The following is a 19,316-nucleotide window of genomic DNA, read 5'->3' on the forward strand; positions in this document are numbered from 1 at the left end:
ATGTGATGTGGTTTTAATTTTTATAAACGGAGAATATATTTTAAAAATTGTTTTAGGATTTTTGTAACCAAACAAGTATATCCGGATATAAATTATTTTACATTTGATTTATTTTACATTTAGGTTATGAATAAAAAGAAGAAAATCTATTTTAATATTTTTGGATTATATTTTTGGTGTAATCTGATCTTTATTCATTATTATCTTAGTCAAAGTCGAAAACTTTCCTATTATTCGATAACAAATATTCACTTTTAATGAAATCTATTATTAGTATCAAATATTATAGTTATAAATAGATGAACTGATTTATTGATTCAAAATCATAATGACATATTCGAATCTATAATAAAATATTCAAATTAATTTTTTCAATGCAATTTCTATAACAAACAAAAAGATTAAAAAAATGGACATGTGGTGTACAATCCTAGTTTACAATGTAATTTTACATTTTTAACACTAAAAAGGGCCAAAAGAAGTGAACTAAGAGACAGCCTGAGCAAATAAAATAATAAAATAATTTTTCTTGTCGGTACTCACCAAACCAAGCAATTCACAAATGCACTTCCTTTGCAACAAACGGTTTATCCAGAGGAAGAAACAAAGCTATAGTCTTGTGATGTTGCAGAGTATTCAAAAAGCAAACGTTTTGAAGGTGCAGATAGCAGAAGGACACGCAAGCGGCTCGTGAGCTGATAGATAAGTGTCCATTGCATTGCCATTTCAGAATCTTTCATCTGTCTTACCACAGAGGCCTGTAGAGAGATAAAAGACAGCAAGAACCGGTTGGTATTTATTTTGGTAGTTTTAAAATGAAGTTGCAAATGGAGAAGAAAGAAGATTCATATGTTTATGCCTGACCTGAAGACGTTTTCCGAGCTGCACTTCAACTTCTGTTCCAAATGATGATATGTTGCTTGCCAGAGACTTAAGAGGATCCACAGTTGGATCAACAGAGAGTAAACTTGGGATCTGTGGGGCATACACCAACCTCCATCTCGCCTGACCAAACTCTCCTTTTCCTTCTATCCTTGGCATTATGGTTTCAAGTTTTGCCGTTGCAAGTTTTTTAAAAGCAAGTTGTCCATCTCCTTCTAATATAGATTCTGCTAATTGGCTCTCAAACACGTTTGCAGCCTGCCGAGAGTGAGATTATCAACCGAAATTTCATCAAGAAGATAAACGCAACAACATTTCCAAATTTCAGCAACATTTTAACTTCAAACTTAACAAGGTTGGTACGAGTGGATTAGGAGGAAGTTGAAATATTTTCAAGAATACTTTCTTCCTTCTTCTCAGCTGTTTGTACTCATTGCTAAATTGGCTTAGTTGTGATGTCTCCAGGTTGATATATATATATATATATGAAATTCATCATGAATATGATGAGATGGGAAAGAATTAGTGAAACCTTAATCGCATATTCATCATTAGGAAGACTGATTGTAAACATCCTAAAGTTACAGAAGCTTTTTTCTCAGAAAAGAAAGAGAAAAAGAAAAACAAAATGCGTTGATGTTCTAAGTCTTGGAATCTCTAAGTTAGTGAAGCAGAGAAGCCTAGTCTCCTTTGGTGGATAAGGAGGGCATAGATCTGCAACATCTGATGATCTTCCTGAGGTCGCTTCGCATGGAGAGAAACGCAGAAAGGGATGCAAGAAAGAGCGTCGGGTAGACACGAACAGAGTTTCTCTGTGCGGTAATCCAATCATGAGCAGAGTCCAAGAGAAGAATGTCTCTGACAAGACCCCAGAATATCAAAAGCGTTCCGAGGAAGCTAATCCTTGTGGGTTTGAAGAGGTTCAGTAAAGCACCAAGTAGACATAAACAACTCCCAGCAAAGACCTGATCAAGCAGATATGAATATGATGACATGGTTGGGAGTGTTATATATACATATAGCAAAGTGAAATAGGGGAAGAAGCAAAACCTCGAGATGACGAATGTCAGGTGAAAAGGAGGAAGATGGATAAATGTGGTCGAAACCGTAAGAGGAGAACAAGTTGTGATAGTTGGGGGAGCCAGCAGCAAGGAGAGACTTGGCAAAGGCACCAGGGAAAAGGAGGGTCTTGACAACATATGAAGGAACCAATTCATTTGCAATCAACTCAGAGGATATAACCTCTAATGGTGTTTCGCACCTCTTGTTCCTACACGCTACTCTGCAACACACACAATAATCACATGTAGTGAGGACTAATATTGAGTTATTCAAATCCCTAATAAAATGAAATGGCTGCTATAGATACGAGAATTCTAATAAAAAATCCAATTTCGCACACGCATGTTCAGAGACCCTAATTCCCAGAAGCAGTTTGATAGATTCAAAATCGCGCATTTGCTACTTATGCGTCGTCCGTTATATGAAAAACAAAAGAATTGCGAGGATAGAAACCTGAAAAGAGGAATCTGGAAGACGATGAGGAACGAGAACAGAGAAGACGCGACAACGGAGATTATCGAAGCCCATTTCTTCCATTCAGCCATTTTCTTTCCCTCGACGGAAGAATTGATAAGAATGAATGACTAATGACACCACCAAAATTTTCAAAAGGTTTCGTTTGCAGAGGGAACCAAAAAATTTGAGAGAATTGCGTGTGGCATTATTATCCCCCACCCACGTTTTCCCCTTTTTTTTTGGTCAACACGAAAGTATAAATGTTTTTTTTTCCCCCTTTGTAAAAGAAAATTAAAAGGAAATATTTGTTCAATTGTTTGTTTTCTTTTTTTGTCTAAGGACGAAATTTTGGTTTGAATTATAAAATACTGAAGAAGTAGTGATGGTAAAAAGGAAACCAAGAGAGCAAGAACACAATTTGAAATGCAAAGTAGAAACTCTAATCCTCACAATTAAAGAGGCAAGATATCACTCTTTTCTGCAACAAGATGAGTAACAAGCAACATATTTCACTTTTTTTTTGCAGAATTTGTGGACGATTTCTATCTTTTTAGTTGCACGGTTTTACTTGCATAATGTGAATAGTACAGTAAGTTACAGAAACAACTACAGAGAATTGATGCCTTTAAAGATTTGCTCATTGGAATTTCACCTGTCTATTTTGCCCATATTGCTAAAACTGATGTTATCCACTAGAGACAAAGTAACTTTGTAAGATCAAATATAATTGTTACATGAGTTTTAAGTATGAGGTTCCATGTTCCTGTCTTACAAATTATACATGGCTAAGTAAAAGCTTACATTCTTCTCTATCACTGACCCAGACCGAGCCTGCTCTTTCATCAATCAATCAATCTGTCAGCTCCTCCATTTGGCCCTGTTTTCCAATTCACAATCTCAACATTTAGAAACACTTTATCCAAACGATTGGTACACACAAGAACCGTTTTTCAAATTTGGTAATGAATTCAGACTGCATCTGAGATTAATAAAAACAACCTTTGGCATATATTCTATGAAAAACATCAAATGGTAGAGACCAGACAAACCAATACTTTCACAGTTTATGCAATAGTTCCCCGTTATGTAATTTTCACGCTTCTACTTGCATCACTACTCAGATTTTCAGTTATAAGTTATCTTTAGCAGTATTCTTTATCTTTCTACTTGCATCATCACTACTCAGATTTTCTTTAGTATTGCTTTTCAGTTATAATTTATCTTTATCTTTCTACTAAACCTACTCTGGAAGGCTGTAATCAAGATTCTATTCTACATCTCTGCAAATTTGGACAAGGCGCTTTGCATAAACTTTTGAATTCCTCATTTATGAAACACGGAAGTTTATGTGCTTAGATCATTCTAGTTTTAGGGAGGATAACACAAAAGACTGACCCGAGCAATGTACGGTTCAGCATCAGTTCGTTTGAGGAAATGCATAGAATGACGGGCAAAATTTGTTGTTTTGTCACTCAGCACGATTCCCTCATCAATATCATCCAGAATCCTGACCTTAATGTAAGGATCTTTTGGAGGCACCATATCCTTCAAGAAACAGTCCCATCAAATCCAATTGAACTCATGTTTATGATAATCCGCAAAGCCAGGGTGGTGGAAAAAAAGAGAACTTACGACATTCAACTCGATTCCTACTTTTCCCATGTATGATTTCAGAGCAACGGAATGGTTCTTAAAGTACTCCTTCTCCAATGAAGTGAGCTTCTCTTGGATTTCAGAGGGAAGGTCGAGAAGTTCAAGGCCTACTCTCCATGCCAAATCACGCACTATTTCAGCTCGGTTGTACCTACAATTGCAGCTATATATTTGAAAAAAAACTAAACAAATGTGTGCTGAAATTATTTGGAGTTATTGATAGAGAAGGTGGGTTATCTCACACGTAAGCCATGAGGCAGCGCTTGTTCCGCATCAAGGAAAGGTGATGAATAAGAGCTCCATAGTGGTCAGCGTTTCTATTGTTCGGAACATCCAAATCTTCTTGCTGCATTTTCCTGTAAGTGGAAACGTCCAACTTCAATGAATCAGAAAAAGAGTAAGTAAATGCAACCCTAGTGTGTAAAATTTGTGAAGAGAAAGGAAAAAGACCTAATCAAGGACTGGAGAAGATGGTGATTCTGGTCACATTCTTCAATAGTCTCGTCAAAAAGCTTGCTCTGTTAGAAGAGAAATACAATAAGTGATATATATATAACATAACTAAGGCGACCAAGCAGGGACAAATCTAATAAGGGGCAAGAGTGAAACTGATGATCACACAGAAGCAGCAACATGAAAACATTCGTCTAGATTTAGAATCATGTCTATAACAGGTCAAGTTCCAAGTCTAGCCTAGTATATATTCCATTGTACATTCTTAGCAGAACTTTTTCAGACCATAGCGAGTCAAGACAATAAAAAAAAAAGGGCTTCTCCCACCAACCAGTCACAAAGTTAAGAGGTTGAGGACTTACGTTAAAAGGTTTGAGCTGGCCTTTTTCTCCGGAGGCAAAATCTTTCAACAGTTGATACCCTTTTCTCCCGTACATGGTTGGCTCCTTCACTTTTGTTTTTGTTCAATTTGTGAAATCAGACATCTACAGATATAAGAGCAAATTCATCATTAAAATTCGAAAATTCGAATTTGGGAAATTAGACATCTACGCGAATACAAATTATTGCCTCTTGGAGAAGAAAGGCTTATATAAATGTGAATCGAACCTAAGTCGGGTTTGTGGATGATGTAAAAGCGTTTCAGATAGATGAAGGGAACAAAACCGTAGATCTAAATCAAACATTACTCACTAGAAAAAAAATAGGGTTTGGATCTGCACCGGAAACAACAGTGTCAGTTCTCGCGGCGGCGCGATCGAATCCAGCCAACAGGAAATCTTTAAGAAGGCAACAAAACCGTAGATCTAAAAATAGGCTTTGCGGAGATGGATCTGCACCGGAAACAGTGTCAGTTCTCGCGGCGGGGCGATCGAATCCAGCCAATAATCTAACTAAGTTCTCGCGGCGGCGGCGGCGGCAAAACTCAAAACACTAAATTTTAGTTTAAGGCTTCTTCTTTTTGGGCGGGAATGAAAATGCTTTCGAGATTTAGCGCGAGAGCCATGGAGGAATCGAATCCATGTGCTGTGTGTGCAGTGCGCTAGAGCCTTCCTTATTTTTTTTTTTTACTTTTATTTTCTTTTATCGCGTCCACTCACCTTTTTTTTTTTTTTGGATTTTACTTTCATCTTTTAACTCAGTTAAATTGGTAAAAATATTCAATAAACTCCGCTGATCATCAGAAAATCAATGAAACTGATACAATATATTTTGGTGTTCTACACAGTTATGTTTGTAAGTTACAGCCCTCTTATTTTTTAAAACAATATGATTTCTCTTTCTAACCATCATTAAAGAAATTTAAGTTGCAGCCGTTTTGCTCGCATACGTGCCTTTATTTTATCTGGCCGTTGAACTAATCAATATTCAAGATCCTCCATATAATTGTAGCAAGATTTCAGAAAGGGGATTTGAAAGCATATATATGACGAGATCATGGCCACGCAAATTTTGTTGTCCATATATATATGAAGGAGTGGCACATGAATGAATGGTTACTGTCCACAATACAAATGGGATTGCATGGTCCAGCAAGCCATGTAAGCAACAAAATAATAATGCACACCTTTCAAAGTTTCCTACTTTTTATCCATTTAAGGATAATAATAGGTTCGAATTTGTTGTTTGATTATTCTTTTTTTCTTTTTAATTACGGACGAATCATTCATCTAATCTAATGAGAATGTCAACTATATACTATCAACCAACCCAATCAAATCAGGCATGAACAGCGAGCCATCAACGGTGGATTTTCTTAATTAATCCATGTTGGACTAATGGTTTGAAAAAAACTTTATTATATATGCTTTTGCGATGTCTCTTGGAAAAATATTACTATCATATTTTGGGCAGATGAGATGAGGCTCAAAATTAATGTTAAATGAAAAAGAAAAAAGTAAATTATTACCAGATTCTACTCCCATAATTACCCGTTGCTGGCCTTTGACCCAGTTTTCTCTCCCGTTTAAAAACTACGTTACGTAACAAATAACTAAATAAATACTACAATGATTACGCATCTCCCCTAAACACATGGTACTCGCGATAATACTCTATTTGCTTAGATAATCTAATAAATGGAAATATATGTATAAAAGAGTAATAAGACGACAAGAAAAGGAGTTAATTAGTAAAAGACACACAGATATATACTGATAAAGAGATAAGAATAGGAAGAAAATGAACAAAGTCCTCTGAAACACAATGATGAACCACTTTTAGCAAACGCACACATACGTACAGAGGACGACGAAGAAACAGAGATATTAAAACAAAAACGGAGGAGGAACAGTTAGCGCCGTCCATGGCGGGTCTTCAGAGATCCACCATCTCTTTCAGGCGACAAGGCTCTTCGGGTATTGTTTGGGACGATCGCCTCATCGCCGAGCTTAGCCAACAAGCCAACGACCAGAAAGGCGAAACGCAACCACAGGGAGGGGACGCACCACACGCGGCTACGCTGATTACGTCGGGAGGAGGTGAAGAGCAGACAGCTAAACCGATCGCCGGAGAAGGACTCAAGCCGATCAGAACTGATCACGGAGGCGCAGGAGGGGGTCTCGAGAGGAGTCGATCCAACGGCGGAGGAGCCATCAGGCACCATCGAAACACGGGGAGAGTGTCTCCGGCGGTGGACCCGCCGTCTCCGAGGCTGTCGGCGTTTGGGTGTTGCTCTGCGTTTGGGAAGAAACCGCCGCCGGGGAAGAAGGTTAGTCAGAGGAAAAGGCCAACGAAGCGCAGATCCAGGTAGGCCACACACATGAAGTCATGAACAACCCAACCAAGTAAAGTAAAGAACACACACAAAGACGAGAAACACACAAAGAAAAGAGTATAGAGTATCTACTTTACTTAATTATACTTACTGCTGCTAATGGATCTCTTTAATTATTTTCTGTTTTTGTTTGTGTTCTTTACTTTACAACTTAAAACTAGTTTGAACTTTGAACTGGTCAGACGATGTTTATATGTCTCTCTGTTTTGGTTTCGAGTTTTGCCGGTTGATCCTATAATATGTTTTTATTTTGTACTTGGGATTAATGTAAATTTAAAAAGCGTCTTTTATGAATCCTAAATAAAGGTCTCCGACAAAAAAAGGAAATCCAATGTTATGTACGAAATAGAACGACCAATGGTCTGACAATCTCTTTCTGATTCCCGAGGAAATCAAATTACTAGGCTCTATCTTCTTCCTCTCCTATGATTGTTCGATCGAACGATTTTGATTTTTGATTAGTTAGGTGTATCTCTCTTTTTGGATTCGACTGTGATTCAAAACCTGACAAAAAAACGAAGGTCGAATGTGATTTTCTTATCTAATTTCTGTAATTTAGCTCATTATTATTTTAGACATGTTAGTCTAGGATGTGTTACGTTACAGTGTAACGGTTACACTATCGTTGTTATCAATTAGTGCAGTTTAATTGATCTAACTTAACTTTGGCTGCTACCAGTAACAAACTCTTTATTACGCTTAACTACTAGTCTGCACTCGGCATGACTGTTTTGTTTTTTTTTTTTGTAAAGGAAATATTTTTGTCAGCACAGCAGTATACCAATGGCGTTTTATGATTAAATTTAGTCATAATCGTATGGGCTTAATATTTTAAGTGCAGAATATCTAAGTCCTCGCTGGTTGGTTGTCTGGGCTTTTTATTTTAGCCCCCACAAGCACCCAATTTTTATAAAAGATTTCTCACACCGTAATTCTTTGTTTTTGCTTGCAATTTTGATTATACGAACTATGATTGATTACCTACATCTTAATATTATCAACCAATAATAATGTATGGGAAACAAAATTCAAAGAGCGTCATTACTAAAATCCTGAAAATTGAAGCTCTTTTGCCATTTTCCTTTGTGGCTAAACACAACGTCATTTCACCATCACTACAATCACGAAAACTATACTATAAGGTAAAATGGAATCTATTCTGGGATCGATCTCTACTGTAATTCTCGTTTATAAATAGAGAGTGTTTCTTTCTGCATATAGTATACTATACTCATATGTTTTACTTATAGTTAATTAAAGTTCTAAGTACGTGCCCACCTCATACATAGGATCTCTTCTTGTACAATAAAATCTTTAATTTAGCCATTGTCCTTAACTTAAAAACAGAACGCTCAAATCAAATCATGAGTTTTGTTGTCAATCGTTTCATATTCTTAATACTAGCTATTGTATTCTCCTCAGTCGCTCTGACCGCAAACGCGAATTCATTCGAATCGCTTCTCCAGCTCCCGCGAAGACAAAAGCGTTCAACCCGACCCAGATCCGAACGGCTCCTCCACGTCGGCCATTTCGGTGCCAAAGGCAATGGCTTCACCGACGACACTCAAGTAAATGATTCTCTCAAGAACCCTTTTTGCTTTACATACACTAGAGTAGTGCCAATTTTAGCAATCTTGATTTTTTTCAATTCAAATCTTGAAACTTTGTCGGATTTAGGAAAGCAGACATCGCCGGTAATTGTGTCGGAATGATACAAAAATGTAATTAAAAAAATAAATATATGGTAAGCAGGCGTTTGCAGATGCTTGGAAGGCAGCTTGTTCTTCCAAAGCCAAAACAAGAATCTTGGTTCCAGAGAATTACACTTCCCTCGTCCGCCCCATTGATCTTTCTGGACCTTGTAAATCAAGACTCACCCTGCAGGTTTTTATAAAATGCTTCCCAACAAGAATCTCTCAGTGAGTATAATTTTCATTTATTCTCTTAATTGCTTTCTTCTGTTTTCTTTTTCCCCGTTAGATCTCTGGTACTGTCATTGCTCCGGATGATCCAGATGCTTGGGAAGGCCTAAACCGCCGTAAATGGCTTTACTTCCATGGCGTCAGCCGCTTTACTGTTGAAGGAGGCGGCACTGTTAATGGAATGGGTCAAGAATGGTGGAGAATATCTTGCAAACGCAATCATTCCAACGTTTGTTGCTTTCTTTACTCTTTTCCTTTCAATATGTTAAGTAATGTTTTCTCTCACTCTTGTTTCAACCATCTTTTATTGCAGCCTTGTCGAGGTGCTCCAACGGTAAGCTTCCCTATTGGTTTCTCTCTGTTGGTTGACGTGGTTACTTTGTTTTATACAAAACAAAAGTAAGACTCTGTTTTTTGCGTATAGGCCTTAACATTCCACAAGTGCAAAAATATGAAACTTGAAAACCTCAATGTGATTGATAGTCAGCAGATGCATATTGCCTTCACTAGCTGTCGTCGTGTGACCATCTCTCGTTTAAAGGTCATAGCTCCTGCTACTAGTCCCAATACTGATGGAATTCACATTAGCGTCTCTCGTGGTATCGTGATTGACAACACCACTGTCAGCACTGGTCAGTCTACTTACTTAACCAGACCTTGAATCTAATCTAATTAATATCCTCTTTATTGTTGATTAATACACTTATGTTTTGAGTAGGAGATGACTGTGTTTCAATAGTTAAAAACTCGTCACAAATCTCCATCAGTAACCTCGTGTGTGGTCCTGGCCATGGCATAAGGTAACCTATCTTTATCCAGACAGATGTAACAAACAGACAAAAGCGTAATATTTTTTTTTCTAATTCTGTAGCATTGGAAGCATAGGGAAATCAAAATCTTGGGAAGAAGTTAAAGACATATTGGTTGATACGGCCTCTATCTCTGACACTGAGAATGGTGTTCGAATCAAAACATGGCGGGTGATTTCATCTTATCAAAAGCTTCACTTCACCTTATGAGATTAACTTGCTTGCGCTTGCTCACTCCTTTTAAGTTTTTAACCAGGGAGGAAGTGGTTTGGTCTCAAAAATCATATTTAGGAATATCAAGATGAACAATGTGTCGAACCCCATCATCATCGATCAGTATTACTGCGATTCCCGGAAGCCGTGTGCGAATCAGGTAAAGAACACCCGAACTTGTGCCGTTTCTTTATACAATACAATGTCTCAAATATCGATCCAACCTGACGAATTTTTTCTAAACTAAAAAAAAAACTGTAGACATCAGCTGTTACCATTGAGAACATCTCATTTGTTCGCGTGAGAGGCACTTCAGCATCAAAACAAGCAATCAAGATATCTTGCAGCGATAGTTCACCATGTCGCAACATACTTCTACAAGACATTGATCTTGAACCGTTAGACGGTGATGGTTTGACAGAGTCTTTCTGTTGGAAAGCTTATGGTGCGAGTTCGGGTCAAGTGTACCCTCCTTCTTGCCTCTCAGAGTCAGAGGATGAGACAAACGTCTTGGAACTGTCGGTTCAGTCCGGCGGGATCACATCTGCTTACCTTTGAACCTCATGTTTTCAGATTGCCACGTGTCAATGCATACACGTGGTTATACTAAATGATTTCACGTTTTAGCAAATTCACACTTAGAGCACATGCAATAACTAAGTTTGTAATAAACAATAACAGAGGGGCTACATTCGAATAAGCAAAAATTTAAGGAACATTGCTGTAGAGGGAATAGATAAAATAATAAACACATAATGGGCCGTTTCTTTTCATACAAATATTAAACTCATAATGGGCCGACATCATCGGAGCTATGATACGAAAACGACCGCGGTGGAGTGGATGATGACTTTCGGTGGCGTTATCTTATAAGCCGTTAGGTTCTACATAAGTAATAGACATGTGGAGTAATCAATTCCACTTGTTAGGTTAGATTTCATGTATGCCTTTCCTTTTTCAAAGAGAACCTTAGATTTGATGCTTAATTAATTCGTTATTTTAAATAGAAACGTATTATATGTATCTTTTGTTCTAGAGAATATCACAAAAGCTGAAGTTGCAAGATTTAACTAATTTAATTGCTGATATTTTGGTTTAGATTTTTATGTGGATAAGTGATGAGAGAGGATATGGTTTTACTAATATTAGCCCTATTCCCTTCTATCTAAACGTCAAATTCTACATTCGATCTCTTCTTCTTTTAGTAGTTAATTATTCCTAATTCCTATCAATAATTCAAAGTTGCTTCCTTCCGTAGGGATTAAAAAGACTTAGGCATATATAAATATATACCAAACAATCCTATAAATTACACACACAAAACTCTCACCACCATCCAACTATCAAAGTCACCACAAAACACACACAAAATACACATCAAGATTAGGAAAATGAGTTCCTTAAAACAACTTTCTGTGCATAGTACCAACTCCAAGGTCATTACAGAGAAGAGAAGATCGGTCACAATCCCTTCGAATGGGAGCAATAAGCTAGAGAGCAAGCCAACGATTCATGATGTCGACAAATGCGCCGAAGCTTTCATCCAAAACTTCCGCCGTCAGCTTCTTCTTCAGTGTGATAACATCCTCCGGCCCTAGAGGAGGTCTTTGATATGTATATTACTATTACATAAAATAGATGTAGCATGTCAGAGATAACATGTCTTATTTGACTTATCTTTCTAAGCTTAGGCGATTTCAAATGTATTTTATGACATTTCTTATATAATCATAATTCTACCACAAGCTTTAGAAGGAAACAAATTTTTGTTTCTCAACTACTGGTGCATAGACTAAGAGCGAAGCAAATGGTCATTTTCCAGCTTGAGGAATCGGAATCACATCAACTTCTGTCTTACTTATTACGATTCTTATTAGACGCAATATTTAATTATACACACACGCAATCAAAGAGACAAAACACATCACAGTTATCTACCAAAACAGACTTTAGGGAGATGAGCAGACACGAGAACTAGGGGTGGATTTGAGTTGGGTGCGATGGCTGGACCATCTCTCCGGCAAGAGGGACAACGGGGAGGCTATCGCAGTTGCATATCTCAATCATGAAGCCATCAGGGTCGTGGAAGAAGAGTTGGTCCACTTGTATTCCTCCTTCTTCCACCACTGCTCTGACGTACTTTATCTCCATTTCCTTGAGCTTCTTCTCCACCGTTTCCATGCTTTCGCACTGCATTCATTCAACACACAAATCTCTTTTACTGTCATATTGTGTCAAATTATGTGGATTTATGCTAAAATCCATCTGCATACAGCATACTGTAATAATAAAAAAAAATTAAAAGAGCTCCAGTTCAAATAAAATCATGCATCTTGTTACATTTTCTGAAAGTGTATATTCTAAATGAAATTGAAGATAGATCAGAACACTAATAGAGTTTGTATCGTGGATACGTAATCTGTGCAGAAGGGGTAAGTGAGTACACGCATGTTAAAAGTATATTGGAGGGTCAAAAAATGAAAATAAGAAGGTATCTACCTGGAAAGAAATGTGATTATCTTTGGGATTAATCTCAGATTTCTTCAGTAATTTCTCAGGTTCAGAAGATTGAAGAAGATGGATACCCATTCCATGTCCAAACAACCTACTCACACACAAAAAAAAACACACAATTTCGTTATTAACATTTAAAAATATATAATATCCATATATATGTTTTTACGTTGTATAATGGTAATGGTATGTACCAAGCGCCATCGAAATCAAAAGAGCCAGGTCTACGAATCGGTAGGAACCCTAAAACGTTATGGTAAAAGCTCATGGATTCCTCCACGGATCGACATAGAAGAGATATGTGATTCAACGACTTGATATGCAGAGGGTTTCCCATGTTTTCCTTCATTTTCCCCGGAGAAACAAAATCCAAAGCAGAACAGAACAAAACAGAACAAAACAGAACAAAACAGAACAGAACAGAACAGAACAGAACAGAACAGAACAGAACAGAACAGAACAGAACAGAACAGAACAGAACAGAGCAGAACTTCGCCTCGATCGTACCAACAAAGCTTCGAATCCGAAATCTACGACGTTACCTATAATGAATTTAAGGATAGATCGATTCAGGAGGAAGATGATTTTATTAGAATTGTCTAAATGTACACGTGTTGTATATACAAATATGTGTGTGTCGTGATCGAGTAAACTACGGAACTTACCTTAGGATGGCGATGATGCCTATGTATGTCTCTATACACTTTATGCATCATTTTTTTTATTTATATACTTATGTTGTATAATCATTACCACCCTCCACCCAATGTATCATTGATCGTTTTGGAATTGAGGATACGTCTTATATCTTGGATCTTCAAATTCAGAAATTTCAATCATATAAAACACCCTCAATCAACTAGACTCACGTTCCCATAACGTCTTTTTGTAAAACAAACAATTTTGGAATTGTGTTTCTTACGTAAAAGATAATTCCAAAATTAAAATGCTTAAAAAGTTTACCGCCATAAAATCTACCATCACAAGTCAGACACCAGGTGTTGAAGCATCACCTATATATATGTTAGACACCAGACGTTTTGAGTAGACAGACAATAATATGTTACTAATTAAGTTTGCTTTGTCATTTGTGGGTTCAAAGTTTCCACAAACAAATAAATAAACAATAAAAAATTATGCATTGCTGGGTTGTCTCTGTTCTCTTTTTCTGTTGTTTACATTCGTGTGCTATATAGCAGGAAAAGCTATCAACGCCTATGTTTTAGGTTTAACGCCTTTTACTTTGGCTGGACGAAGCTAAGAACATAACTAATTTACCCAGGGCTCGTTGCTTTAGCGAAGCGTTTGCATCATCAGACAAAGATCCTATCAGTTTCTTCTGCACACGGTCACAACTACTTTGCATATGCCATTTTGCTCTCGAGCTGAATTCAAAAGAAGAAATAAGATGTTTGTAGTTAGCATAAACAAAAATGTAAACCAGATCTTTACAATCAAAACTTCATTTAGTAGAGAGACACTATTATTTACTTACTGGGTATCCATTGGAGTTTCCAAATCACCCTGGCCTTTTATTATCACGGAGCAACTAATAGTTGAATCCGATAAGAAGATAAATGTACCTCCTGATATGGGGCTACATCCAATTTCCAGTTCCCCCGCCCCAAAGCTATACAAAACAAACTCAGGAGAAAGAAATAAAGAAAGAATCCTGTGGCCGCCTTGTCGTGTAGATGTAGCAAATTTTGTTCCATTTTCAATGTAAAATATTACAAAATGGACTTAAGGGAGACCAACTGTTTTGAGCTGAAAGGAGGCACTCGTTTTTGAACTAACGCCATGATCGACTTAGCCTGATCAAGCTGGCCCTTTTTCACAAGCCCTTTGAGCAGCATATCAACTGTATCCAAGTTCGGGTACCACTTCTTTCTCATACAATCCTTACACATGGTATAAGCCAGATCAAAGTTTCCTGCTTTGCACAGATAGTGAATCATCGTCTGGTAAATCTTCAGGTTTGGTTTGTACCCTTTACCGTGCATTGCTGTATAAACCCTTTCGGCCATCTCAGGAAACCTCGCAATGAAAAACCCTTTGATAACCATGTTATACGTTATGTTGTCCGGTTCCACCTGGAGTCTTGGCATCAACAGCAACAGATCATTTGCATCCCAAGCTCGTCCCCTATTCACTAAGAACTGGATCCTAATATTAAAAGTGGTGAGATTAGGCCTGCAGCCCTTGAGGACCATAAGGTTCCACAACCCATTCCCAATCACACACCTCTCATGCTTGTAAAACGCAGATATAAGTGTAGTATAAGTAACAACATCAGGTTTTAACCTTGATTTCTCCATCTGCCGCATAGCCATATAAGCGCCGTCAAGTATACCCAGTTCACAGAAAGATTTAATAGCAATGTTAAAAGAGACAGCATCAATATCAATGCCATACATTGATGGAGCGTCGTGAAGAAACTCCCTGATGGTGTGTAGATCAGGTTTAAAAGACAAGACTTGAAGCGCGGCATTGAAGGACTTAACGGTTCTTTTGCAACCGTGTGAATCCATATTGTAGAAAGTGTCAAGTGCTTGCTTAGTCATTCCAGCTTTGCCATACAACATAATAATCCTAACGACGAAACCTTCACGCCTACCTTGTGGAAGTGTCTTCTGATGCTCAAGTAGATCCTCGACGAAATCAAACCGACGTGCACCAGCTAACCTAGAAACCGTATCTTCAAAAGCAAACCGGTTTTCGATAACCAAACGGTTTGTGGCGTTAGCTTTGAAGAGATTGAATAGCTTCTCAGGGTCTCGCTCAGATTTAAGCTTGACGAGTGCTGGCTCCTCAACAACACCACTTTGGATCTGATTCGAAACACGAGAGGTTGTGGCTGCTATTGAAGAATGGCAGAATCTGCGAATGGTTCGCAGAGATAGCATGATCCCTCGAGCCTAAACATACCCGGTTAACATCAAAATCTTCCAAGAAATTTGAAATTAGTTTGTAAGATCGATCTACCAACCCAATCTATTCCAAAAATACGAGACCGAAGAGTTGAGCAAACCCTCGACATCCATATCTACTACCTCAATCGCAACAACAACAAAAAAAAACCTAAAACCCGATGCGATTTAACAAAACAGCCATATCTGTAAATGTAAAATCCTTCCCACGGAGAATTTAAGAACACAGCCCAACTTTAGCTCAGATCGCTATGACCGGAAAAGGGAGAAATTTTGATCTGAGATGGAGGAGAGTAACAGGAGGCTAACGACGGAGACATACGACGGAGGTTTAAGGTTTTAGGTTTTTTGGGTTTGCCAAAACGACTCTTTTTGGGCTTTATTTGGGCTTTTCATTTTTATATCAGGCCTTTGTATTAACAACCCCTTTGAATTTCTTATTTGTTCCAATATGACCCGTATATTTACACAGTATTTCAATTTACACCCCAACATATTAAAATAAAGCTAATTAAAGACAGGAGGAAGGTCGGATGATGCCTTTTGCGGAGCCCTGAACAAAAGAGCAGAGAGAGGAGACAGAATCAATTCCATCGGCCGGAGATAAGTCAATGTCTCTCATGAAAAGGTTGGAACATGGAACAGTCAACCCTGAACAATCAAGCTTCATAGCCACCTTTGTAGCCGATGTTCCACTCATCTTCATGTATCTCACTTTATCTATGTGAACTCCCTTACTCTGATTTACAACATTACACTTTTTACCATTAGCTCATTTTTCCATCTACATAAGATAGAATTTTTTTTTTTAAAAAAGATTCTTACAGTTTGAGGGCAGTTAGGGGAGCAACCGTAGAACTGATCAATGATGATGGGGTTTTGTACAGACGAGAAACGAATGTCGAAGAACTCGATTCCTCGGACGTAACCAGTTCCTCCAGGCCACGTCTTTATTCGAGCTCCGTTTGTTGTTCCTGTGAAGTTAACGTGCGACACACGTATGTTTTCCACTGCTACCTCTGTTCCTCCTCTACCTAAACTCCCAATGCTGTTTCACATTTCTTTGTTAGTTTTTTTTTTTTTTTTCCTCTTATAATTTAACAAATACATTTTGGAAGTATATAAGATTGCGGGATTGCTAGGGAAAAAGTATTAGCCACCTTACACCGTGACCAGGTCCGCAGTTCACAAAGGAAACAGTCACACTATTCACTTGATCTCCGATAGACACACAATCGTCACCTATATGATTAAGGAAATTGTAAGAAAAAAAAAAGAAACTAACTAGCCAGCTAAACCTTTAAAATACCATATATTTTATCGTGTCCATGTATCAAGATTAATTAATTATTGTTTTGGTTTAGTAAGAAAAATTTACCAGCGGCGATGTCAGAATGACTAATAGAAACGGCGGTGGAAGATGTGATGTGAATACCGTCGGTGTTAGGGCTAGCCTCCGGTGAGGTTATTTTGATATCACTGATATACACATTTTGGCTTCCCATCACAAGAACATGGGTTTGTGCACTATCTCTGAATCTCAAACTCTTTAATGTTACATTTCCGCAGTTACTAAATGTCATCATCTGCGGTTAAAATTTATATATCGTTATTGAGTCGTACCAGTTTGTTATGTACTACTATTTTCTTTTGTTAAAAAAAGTAAACTTACCGTTGGTGCAAGCCAGATGCAATTCTGAGACACAGAGTATATATGGTTAGTTATGATACATTTACTATAACCAAAGAAAAAAAAAATCAAAAGGTTTAAAAAAAAGGAGATGAATAAAGAAGATATAATTACGTACGGGTCCGGGATGGTCTCTACAATGAATATCCCACCATGCTTTGCCTTGGCCGTTCAACATGCCGCGCCCTACAATTGCAAGTCCATCCACTTGATCGAATATGAGCCATGGTATTACTCCGTTCTCACCATTTTCCCACTTGTTTGGATCACTCTGCGCTATCATCTCTCCATCAATCTATATATTACAAAATAATTAATTTGGAGTTTCATATTTGGTTTATATATATTCATGTAATAATATCTCTATCAAGTAACCGCTGGAGGGATTTACAGTGAAAAGGAGAGGTTTCGGTATGCAAGGTCCCGTGAAGTGAAGGGAGTTGAGGAGGAACACCTTCCCTGCTGGTACATGTACACTTCCCGTTTTGGAGCTTCCCTTACAAGCATTCTCCCATGCCTTTTGGAAAGCCTAGTTTTTTTTTTTGTTTTCCACCAATCAAATATTGTCCAACGATGTTTACCAAAAGTTAAAACTTTGTATCATGACCAAAAAACTTACAGATGTATCATCGGCAATTCCATCCCCGACCGCTCCATATTTCATCACTGATTCACCATTGCTTAACCAGAGAAGTCCTAAAATTGCAACGAGTACTAACAAACCACGGTCCTACACATTCATACAAAAAATTAGGATTGATTTTTTGAAATCAGGGTCTGTTAGTAGATACTAGATAGAGACAAATTAAAGAGTCTTCACCATTTTGAAGGGAGATGGATTGATCTAAGCAGAGTTGAATACTGAAATAGTTTCAGTTTTTTTTAAGACATAAATAAGCAAAGAACATAAGGGTTTGATTCAAGCCTCGCATTAATAACATAAAAGCATGCATGCATCTCTGTTTGGTTTTCTAAAAATTTTTAGGTATCTAATATGGATATAGGTACGAGCATCATCCAAAGATTCTAGGAAAAATTGGAAATAAAAGATAAAATAAATCAATTATTGTCCATCTATGCATTCTATGAACATATATAATTTATTCATAAATTACCATTTATCTTGAATATAAGCAATTTTCCAAAAAAAAAAAAAAACAATCTGTAGAAAAATGATGTTGAAATCATGAAGATACATAAAAGTTCAAAAATCTGTTGTTTTAGTTAACGTTTTCGATGGATAAAATTTGATCTTAATTGATTTATTTATCCTTTATTTTCAATAATTGATAAGTTCAATAATTGATTTATTTATTCTTTATTTTTAATTTTTTCCAAGATTATTCTATGTACAGTAAAATCTCTAAAAATTAATAATGCTGGGATCAAAATATTTTATTAATTTATCTATAAATTAATAATTATTCTTTTATAGTGTAAATTAATAATTTATAGATATATTTATAGATAATTATTATTAATTTATAGATCTATTTTTAATTGTTTAAATTTTTTAAAATTATAAATTGAGATAGTTTTAGCAAAATAAAATTAGAATTTTGGATGTTGTAAATTTTTTGGTATTGGAATTGAATTTAAAATATTTAGAAAACATTATTGAAAATAAATTACAAATACTATAGATAAATTCACTTATACACATGACATACAATTGTCGTATGTTAATAGCCTATCAAAATATCAATATGTAAATAATGCATATTTAGAAATTGAAAACTTAAAAACGTTTTAGTTATTTTTATGAAATGTTATAGAATATTTATATCATTATAGTTTGAAGATACAATTATATTTTAAATATGAGGTTTAGGGGAAGCATACTTTATTATATCAGCATATATATATATATATATGTGTAAATCTACATGATTATTAATTTATGATTTATTGAGACCATATTTTACATAAAGATTTAAAAAAATTATTATTTTATTA

General features: G+C 36.7%; 7 protein-coding genes and 1 pseudogene across 12 annotated transcripts; 3 read left to right on the top strand and 5 right to left on the bottom strand.

Moving 5' to 3' along the window:
- Positions 1–1,404: 1,404 nt before the first annotated feature.
- Positions 1,405–2,658, bottom strand: LOC104714358 (uncharacterized). Its single transcript, XM_010431691.3, has 3 exons — positions 2,398–2,658; positions 1,933–2,164; positions 1,405–1,847 (listed from the first exon to the last, which is right to left on the bottom strand). The coding sequence occupies exons 1-3, from the start codon at positions 2,487–2,489 to the stop codon at positions 1,563–1,565; spliced, it is 609 nt and encodes a 202-aa protein (XP_010429993.1). The 5' UTR covers positions 2,490–2,658; the 3' UTR covers positions 1,405–1,562.
- A 435-nt stretch (positions 2,659–3,093) lies between these two features.
- LOC104714360 (uncharacterized) lies at positions 3,094–5,711 on the bottom strand. Of its 4 annotated transcripts, none has more exons than XM_010431694.3 (7): positions 5,200–5,711; positions 4,869–4,991; positions 4,504–4,571; positions 4,296–4,409; positions 4,033–4,204; positions 3,796–3,945; positions 3,094–3,277 (listed from the first exon to the last, which is right to left on the bottom strand). In XM_010431694.3, exons 2-7 carry the CDS (start codon positions 4,941–4,943, stop codon positions 3,251–3,253), a joined length of 606 nt encoding a protein of 201 aa, XP_010429996.1. In that variant the 5' UTR covers positions 4,944–4,991; positions 5,200–5,711; the 3' UTR covers positions 3,094–3,250. The 4 variants fall into 4 exon arrangements, with proteins under 4 accessions (XP_010429996.1, XP_087323420.1, XP_010429994.1 ...); XM_087467294.1 differs by having other exon boundaries at positions 5,229–5,604; XM_010431692.3 differs by having other exon boundaries at positions 4,033–4,216; positions 5,200–5,596.
- An 877-nt stretch (positions 5,712–6,588) lies between these two features.
- On the top strand, positions 6,589–7,587 carry LOC104714361 (MAPK kinase substrate protein At1g80180 pseudogene; annotated as a pseudogene). Its single transcript, XR_015565218.1, has one exon. The product of XR_015565218.1 is annotated as an MAPK kinase substrate protein At1g80180 pseudogene (transcript).
- An 850-nt stretch (positions 7,588–8,437) lies between these two features.
- Positions 8,438–10,942, top strand: LOC104714362 (putative polygalacturonase At1g80170). Its single transcript, XM_010431697.3, has 9 exons — positions 8,438–8,850; positions 9,035–9,166; positions 9,263–9,433; positions 9,518–9,538; positions 9,629–9,836; positions 9,923–10,004; positions 10,076–10,184; positions 10,270–10,386; positions 10,488–10,942. Exons 1-9 carry the CDS (start codon positions 8,647–8,649, stop codon positions 10,782–10,784), a joined length of 1,341 nt encoding a protein of 446 aa, XP_010429999.2. The 5' UTR covers positions 8,438–8,646; the 3' UTR covers positions 10,785–10,942.
- A 675-nt stretch (positions 10,943–11,617) lies between these two features.
- On the top strand, positions 11,618–11,989 carry LOC109126287 (uncharacterized). Its single transcript, XM_019229642.2, has one exon. It carries the CDS (start codon positions 11,618–11,620, stop codon positions 11,822–11,824), a length of 207 nt encoding a protein of 68 aa, XP_019085187.1. The 3' UTR covers positions 11,825–11,989.
- A 74-nt stretch (positions 11,990–12,063) lies between these two features.
- On the bottom strand, positions 12,064–13,662 carry LOC104714363 (glyoxylase I 4). Of its 2 annotated transcripts, XM_087464564.1 has the most exons (4): positions 13,406–13,662; positions 12,935–13,282; positions 12,726–12,831; positions 12,064–12,416 (listed from the first exon to the last, which is right to left on the bottom strand). In XM_087464564.1, exons 2-4 carry the CDS (start codon positions 13,087–13,089, stop codon positions 12,201–12,203), a joined length of 477 nt encoding a protein of 158 aa, XP_087320690.1. In that variant the 5' UTR covers positions 13,090–13,282; positions 13,406–13,662; the 3' UTR covers positions 12,064–12,200. The 2 variants fall into 2 exon arrangements, with proteins under 2 accessions (XP_087320690.1, XP_010430000.2); XM_010431698.3 differs by lacking the exon at positions 13,406–13,662 and having other exon boundaries at positions 12,935–13,396.
- Positions 13,663–13,860: 198 nt separating this feature from the next.
- On the bottom strand, positions 13,861–16,039 carry LOC104714364 (pentatricopeptide repeat-containing protein At1g80150, mitochondrial). The gene is made up of 2 exons (XM_010431701.2): positions 14,236–16,039; positions 13,861–14,125 (listed from the first exon to the last, which is right to left on the bottom strand). The coding sequence occupies exon 1, from the start codon at positions 15,644–15,646 to the stop codon at positions 14,471–14,473; it is 1,176 nt and encodes a 391-aa protein (XP_010430003.1). The 5' UTR covers positions 15,647–16,039; the 3' UTR covers positions 13,861–14,125; positions 14,236–14,470.
- Positions 16,029–18,641, bottom strand: LOC104715998 (putative polygalacturonase At3g15720). Its single transcript, XM_087464563.1, has 9 exons — positions 18,181–18,641; positions 17,980–18,090; positions 17,752–17,889; positions 17,479–17,655; positions 17,343–17,366; positions 17,049–17,256; positions 16,831–16,912; positions 16,496–16,718; positions 16,029–16,409 (listed from the first exon to the last, which is right to left on the bottom strand). The coding sequence occupies exons 1-9, from the start codon at positions 18,181–18,183 to the stop codon at positions 16,182–16,184; spliced, it is 1,194 nt and encodes a 397-aa protein (XP_087320689.1). The 5' UTR covers positions 18,184–18,641; the 3' UTR covers positions 16,029–16,181.
- Positions 18,642–19,316: the final 675 nt, after the last annotated feature.

Source organism: Camelina sativa, chromosome 9 (assembly GCF_030686135.1).
Source record: "Camelina sativa cultivar CO46 ecotype springtype chromosome 9, ASM3068613v1".
Classification (NCBI taxonomy): domain Eukaryota; kingdom Viridiplantae; phylum Streptophyta; class Magnoliopsida; order Brassicales; family Brassicaceae; genus Camelina; species Camelina sativa.